General features: G+C 45.0%; 1 protein-coding gene across 1 annotated transcript in view; it reads right to left on the bottom strand.

Annotated features, from left to right (window-relative positions):
* LOC131879799 (protein eva-1-like) overlaps positions 1-7,521 on the bottom strand; it is a 23,937-nt gene that overhangs the window by 6,852 nt on the left and 9,564 nt on the right. The window contains exon 3 of the mRNA XM_059226215.1: positions 5,929-6,424. Coding sequence (XP_059082198.1) covers positions 5,929-6,424 — 496 coding nt within the window. The remainder of the gene's footprint in view (positions 1-5,928; positions 6,425-7,521) is intronic.

Raw genomic sequence — 7,521 nt, forward strand, 5'->3', positions numbered from 1 at the left:
TCTTACGAGTATGTCTAGAAGTGGCATCGGAATTGGTTCCTGGTTTGAATCTATCCTTCACTCACCTTTGGCCACAGAGACCCAAGCAGAGGGAAACGCCAACCCAGAGGAGAATGTGCAGATTTTTGCCAGAGATTGCGGAGAATGGCTTTATTGTTTGCGGGTTGCAACAGCCCTAAATCATTTAATCGCCTTTTATGGCTCCTTGGCGTTTTGAATCTGAAACATATGACCTCCCGATGGAGATCTCTATTTTTCAGAGAGGGTTTCTTTCTCGAAGGCTCTTACTACTTACTACTAACCAGGTTATAACGCGGAATGGGTTCCCATAAATCGGAACAAAGAGAGGAAGCGGAGGGCGAAAAAGAAAAAAAAAGAGAAGGAATACCAAGTTTTAAAGACTCATTCTCGTTTAGAGCGATTTCTCTTTTCCTTTGGAATGGCGGCTCTCATTTGCTGTGATTGGGTAACATTTGTGCTAGGCCCTCAAGATCAATTCCCGCAATAGCAATGAATGTCAAAGCATGATTCGTTATTTCCCACTCGCCTCTAGCATTGGCTTTGGGTGACGCTTGAAACGAGGCAAAATTCAGTCACCCTACCTGCACGGGCGCTACTATGTAAGACGACAGGGGCGGGAAATGCATTGCGGCAGAATGATAAATCATCGTAAGATTTTCTTGAGCTCGAAATCGTAGGCCCTGTTATTTACTGTATGATGCTTGGATGGTTTGCTTGGCTGTCGTTTTCAGTTGGGTCTTCGGATTCGAGGATTCGAGTGCTAAGTTCCAATTTGCTGGTCACTTCTTCACGCTCGAATCGGGTGGACTTTGGACTTTGCGAGGGAATAGAGGCCGAAATTGTCCCGCTTGGAACAGTATCCAATTTTTAGAGCCTGGCTTTTACGTCCAAAGGCAACATATTGACGGCTTGTCCATTCTCAAGTGGTAACAGATGCCGATAAAACTTTCAAGAGTGTATATTGGGCTTGGGCGAAGAAACGTTGGGCGAAATCCTTGATTTAGAATTCCTTTCCTTTGAGACAATAGACAAACCGTCAATCACCGGAGGGTTTGACAAACTCCACCCACCAACGGGGAAATACGCTAGCTTTGATTCGGTTCATGGTGTTAGACACGGATTTTATCCACGACAAATTGAATCAATCAAGGTCTTTGTTGTTTTTGAATCGTGGTGATGGCCGTTCAGATCAGAGGAAGACGCTTCGATTTCGAGAGTGTTTATTGAATCTGCACCGAGAGGCAAAATAATCTTGAATGCCGTAAAAGGAAGCACCATCAAAAGGGAGGCAAATCAAATGGTTTGGCGTAATCAAGAACGACGAGATGCATGTATCTATTGATCTTCTCAGGAAGATTCTCAGGAAGCGACAGGAATATCGATAATGGCGCCAAAATTCACCATCAAAGTACTAGGACATGAATAGCTCTCATAAACCACATTTTATGCCATTTTTCAGGCTTCCAACATTGCGCTTCTCAAATACGTAGTTTTTTGGTGCGTTTTCCAGACTGGTCTTCTCTTCCTTCTCATTTGGGGTGAAAAATTGTTGTCAAGTTGATGTACGTACATAATTGTGGCCACGATCTAAGGCCCCGCGTTAAACAAGAGGCCTTATGCGAAGGTGGATGGCGGAGTAAAAGTGATGAAAGGGCCCTTTGTCAAGTGGTTCTTCCTAAAGACTTTGAGGCCTTTCTTCCAAATGGAACAAGAATCTTCACGAAAGGAGAAGGTCTGTCTCATCAAAAAGAAGTCGGGAGCGACATTGTGCGTACAGTAGCAGGCACTATGTATACGGTACATATTTGTAGTTGGAAATCAAATTCAAAGGCGGGGAAATCAGAATTATTCAAATAGGTGGGGGAACTTTGTGTGGCTTCGTTAGTCATGGTATACATATTTTTGGAACCATTCCGTTCTCAAGTTCTCAGCCTCTTCGCCAGCCAAACACACTTGAAGAACGAAGAGGAAAACGTTCAGACGACAATACAAATCTTCTGGTGGATTTCCTTGTGATCCCGCGAAATACGGGAAAAACGAGTTTTCCCACACTAAATTGCTGACAACCAAGAGTAATGGAAACCTAGGGTGGGATTTTTGGCAGAGCCTGGCCTTTTTCTTGGCCGATTCCTCTCGCCACAAGAATGGAGACTCCGTTTCAAATGTTGGCGGCTAGCCACTCTGTCGTGAGGAATTCCAGATTTCTTCTCTTGTCCCTTTGTCACTTATGCATTGGGAACAATCCAATGAATTCTCTCCCCAGCAATCATCAGCCTTGTCACGGTGAGGCAGTGGGAACAAAAAAAATGGCTTCTTTTTGTTCCATTTCTCGGACTTTTGACCACGAGGGCACATTTTCCTGAGTGCTCCTTCTTCACACGTCCCTCTTTTCCAACTACTTACTGTACTACAGAGAGACAGACACGCACTTTCTTCAATTATTCTTAGAGTTACCCGGGATCGTCTATTATTCAGTCTCCATTTTCCATTTTCCAACGTGGAAGTGAAAAGAAACATTTCCTTGCGAAAAATCGCGCAAAAAGTGCTTAGGACGAAAATGGTGACCTTTTCATTGTTGGCATTGCAAAAAGTCCCCAAAGCCAGAACGAACGACTGAACGAACGAACGAACGAACGAAGGGCCCAAGAGATGAAGGGAACACGGAACACGGACGAGGCAAGTGTGAGCTAACTTAATATTGCCACTTCTTTGTGGAAAGTCTGGTTCAAGGTCTCTATGGAACGCTGAAGCACTGAAGCTCTGAATAGGTGCCGAGAAAACGGCACGATCTGACTCCTTTTCCTCTTCTTTCTTCGTTTGATCCGTCTTGAGCGCAAGAAAAATCCATCCAGGTCCCACTATCCGAAATGTCAGTCTGGGTTATTCGTTACCGCATTTCCCTCTTGGTTACAATTTCAAAAGAACAATATATCCTCGATGATACGGCAGAGGTTGCTTCGTTTGATATCTGGCTTTGAAGTCTTGGTCTTGCTTCCACCACCAGAATCGCCCATTCTGTGTGGCTTAGAGTTTATTTCAGTGCTTGAAGCCGCGGATTGAGCCACGAGTTAGTTCACTGAATTAAAAGCCCCCCAATGACCGAATCACAATTTACTTGTGAGGGAGAAAAAGAAGAGCTATCGCTTGAGGGAAAAGCACCCAAAACCGGGGGTGAAGCCATGAAGCCATGAAGCCGTGCAATGGGTACCCAAGGCCCAGAAGCAGTACACTTCTTGTTCAACGTTGTTCGGTGGACTCGGATTCTTTAGGGCGGAAGATTTATGGCCGTGAAAATTCTATTCCTTCTTTGATTCTGCTTCAGCGACTTCCCCCGTTTTTTGCCAGCCGAATCGAGGTCCGGGATCCGTTCAGGGGATGGGCAGACGTTTTCGGCTCGTTAATTGGAAAATATTTCGATCTACCGTTGATTTCATTTCCGAGAATGTGCCCGTAATTTCTGGTGATATGCTTCGACCTTATCTGCTGCTGCTCTCATTCTTTTATTGTGAGATATACCCAAGCACGGGAGAGCAAGACGCAAACCCGACCGACACGCGAATTATAACAACTCTTAAAAAACTTTGGGACCAACGTTTTGGCACTCGAGTCAGCAATTTTCTGCTATCTCCTTAATGGAGAACCTTATCTCGGGGATGACATTTTTTCGCAGCTAATTATCAACATCCACGTACGTGGAAGGGTAACGAAATGGATAAGTCCTTGATTTAGGCGGTGGAAGTGAACCCAATTACGTGTATATGACTGGTCTAACAACACGGTCTACATTTGTAGTTAGTTTACGCCCTAGCAATAATATGAAATTAAAGATTTGTTTTTTGCCACCATGTTTGGAAACACAAACGCCTAACCAAAGACGATCCCAAGGAATGTTGGTTCCCTAAGGAGTTGAGATTTTTCAGAGAGGCTGTTAACACGAGGATGGAAGGCGGGCTCAAAATCCCCACCCTTTTCCCCGAGTTTATCCCATGGGCATTTATCTTACATGATCGCGGGCCTCTTTCATGTGTTTTGAAGAAACGAATATCCACAAGGACTAACTCTGACTTAAAAGTCGTCTGTGGCCAGGCGACCTCGAGCCTTTAAGAGTATTTTTGCCGTTGGCTCCAAGTTCCATTCCTTTTTGGTCCTTAAAAGAAAACTTTTTGTTGCCTACTTTCATTGTATCGTATCAATTGAAATGCTCTGCAGAGAAGTGCTCCTAACTCGCCTCAACGACGACGACGACGATGACGACGACGACGACGTCTAATCATGACTACAGAGTGGCTCAAGTGTTTTGGAGAAAACCTTGGCCTCCCCCTTTTCCCTCTTTCTCCCCCCGGCGGGTTTACTTGGGCACTTCGATTTGTTTCGTTCCCAAATCTCAATGCACCGTTAAGAACGCTCCCGGAAAGTTTGCCCGGCTGCTGAAGTCTCTCTGGCTCATCTGTGCCATTTGCCATTCGCCGTTTGAAAGAGACCCAAGATATTAGGTACCTAGAGCACCATGAGTTCTGGATGCAATTCACATTTCCTAGATGAGGATGGCATTTTTTGGGGTCCATGAGCGCGATATCGGGAAATCGTCGCTGTCGTGATCCATTGCAATTTGTAAGGAGAGCAGATCTGGTTTGTCCCAACCCATAAAAAGGAAGACTTGATATCCGTCAGATTTAGGAGTCGGATGTTGGGTGTCGTCTAGATTTTAGGGTGTTCCATTTGAATCCGTGACTCCAGATCGAAATGGAGTAAAGGGGGAGGGGGTCTAAAACTCTATTTGTAAAGGATGTTCCTGCATAATTAACTAGTTTAAAGTGCGGGAAGCTCTCAGACAGGCAACTCTGCATGTGTTCCTTCGTTCGTTCGTTCCAACCTCCGCCGCCAATGCTCCATTTTTGGAACAATTCTCTTTCTCTCCCTCTCTGTGTGTCTCTCTTTTTCAACTGCTTGTTCTTCTCTTCTTCTTCTCTTCTTCTTCTCTTCTTCTTCTTCTTCTTCTTCTTCTTCTTCATTCAATGATCTTGGGGAGCTTTGAAGAACAAAGAAAGCCTAATGTGGCCGCAATTACTCAAAAAAGAAAATTCTCAACAAGAGAGCCTAGGGATATTTTAAGCCGTTAACCTTCCTGAAAAAGGGAGAATCTTCAATTCCACTGACATTTTAGAATTGCGTTCCTTCCCAAGTGAAAACTCCCATGTTTCAAAGGCCTTGTTCTTTGAAGTGCTGACGAGGACACCACTTTCGAAAGCAGACAAGCCGAATGTATGTAGTATGTGCCAGATCTAAATTATGGAAATGCGTCGGAATTGATATCGTTAAGAGATCAACTGGGCGTTGGCGTCTGGGATTCGGCCCGTCTCACAATTCAGCGAGTGCGGCTAGATGCTGGGATGCTTGGATGGATGGATGGATCATCTTTCCAGTCTTTCCAGTCTTCATCATCCAAGACGAGATGATCTATGTTAATCAAGTTGAAAATAATCATTATGTACTACTCGCTTGGATGAATGCCTGCTTTTCGAGGCGTCTTTTCCTTGGTTTGTTCGTTCCACTGGGGAAACGAGCCAACCAAGCCACCAACCAAAGACGCACCGACCGACCGAACCAACGAACCAACGAACGAGCGAGCGAATCGAGGCACCCGTAGATTGATCCAGGCGTAATGCATGATGATGGAATTGTAATGCTCGAGATCTTTGAGGATGCCAAAAATGTTGGCTCGAATGCACTTGATGTTAAACATGACTCCTAGCCCATCCAGCGAGCCAGCATGGTGGGGCATGAAATTTTCCTCTTCTCTTTCTCAAGTTAAAAACGGAGCTCACACTCGATTAATCCCAGCCCACTTTGGCGAGAGGGCGTTGCATTTCCCCAAGATAGGGAAAGCAGGACAGACAGGGTACTTACGTCGTCCATGGCAGATCTGCATAACGGCCTCGGTGACGTAGCTGGCCTCACATTTGGCCAAATCGGTCATGCCATACTTGTCCAGATAGTGTGACTCGTCGTCGTTGGCATTGGGTCCCTCCTGTCCCATGAATGAGATTGGCCTTTGTCTCCGGGAGGGACAAAACACATGCGAGCCTTCGGCCGAGGCAAATGAGGCCGAATATATGGCTAAACGCTGGTCGGGATTGTCGCAGGCCAACCTCATCGAGTCACCATGGCAAACCACTCGGGATCGGAATTGGGTGGGTTTGCACTTGAAGGCGGTTTCCACGTATTTGCGATAGCCCGGACACGGGTCCACGTCTCGACTGAAGATCTCCGGAGCCGTGATGAGGGAGCACAGTTCCTGTCCATGGCATTTCTCCTCGATGAACTTGAGGGCCTCGGGGAAGTGACACTCCAGGTTTTCCGTGCCTTCATACACCTTGGGGAATTCTCGGGTCGGAGGACACACCTGGGGAGGACAATATACAGGGAACTATGAGAAAACGTAAATCACACACATGAGTTCGTCGGGGGCCAGGAATCGACCACGAATAGTTTGATTAAAGTAGCTTTTAACTGCTTCTTTTTTTAAATCATTTTGCAGTGGTTTGAAAATCTTATTAATTCGTACGTTATTTGTCGATGCATTCTAATGAAGATCCCATTGCATAATTTGTATTAATAAACGTCATCGTCAAATCCAGCTTAAAAGTGTGTCCATGTAGGTATACTATAGACTTAAAAAAAAAAAAAGATACCTAGCTTAAAAATGACTTTTAAGACGATATTCCCTCTTTTACAAAGGCCTGCTTCCAGCCCTATCAAACCTATTAGAACCGGCTGAATGGGCAGGGTACCTTCTAAAAGTTGAACTCGCCATTTCGGCCATAAAACGCAATGGTGGACATCCCCATGTTCACTTTGAAGGCCATATTTCTGCCCAAATTTATGCAAAAGCATGCGCAATATCGTTGTTGAATGTTCATGCCACCAAGTGAGCAACAAAATAACGGGGGTTAAAACAACGGCAGGATCGAAGCCACACTCACACACGAATACATGCACGCTCAAGGGAGAAAAGCGAGAACTTTTGCCCGTTGCCCGAAATCCTATCCATTTCGGTCTGTCTTCTCCCTCCCTAAAAAGCAAAGAGGGGACCAACCAAAAGGAAAGGGTGGATTGGAAAAGCGAGCTCAGGGTGATCGCTTTACTTTGACAAGTTATTTTTTCCACCCGTTTTGAGGTATTTTGATGAGGAAGTCTCTGGAAGTGGAACCTGTCAACACACAGAATTCATGGAAAGAGTTCGAGAGGGCCAATTACTTTTCCAATGGTCAGGGGTTTCTTTCCAGTTCCAGTGCCGTGTTTTGAGATCCTTTTTCCCAACTAACCATGGAGGTTTTTCCTTTGATGTATTAATCAAGCAAAAGTACTAACCAACAAGAGAACTTACTCGCAGATTTGAATTGCTCTTTGGCAACGGTTGAGGAACAAAAAAAGGTAGTGTTTGAATCCTGACTCATGAGCTATAAAATGTCACAATCATTCAACAACTGAAAAAAAAAA

The sequence above is a fragment of the Tigriopus californicus genome, chromosome 4, assembly GCF_007210705.1.
Source record: "Tigriopus californicus strain San Diego chromosome 4, Tcal_SD_v2.1, whole genome shotgun sequence".
NCBI classification, from domain to species: domain Eukaryota; kingdom Metazoa; phylum Arthropoda; class Copepoda; order Harpacticoida; family Harpacticidae; genus Tigriopus; species Tigriopus californicus.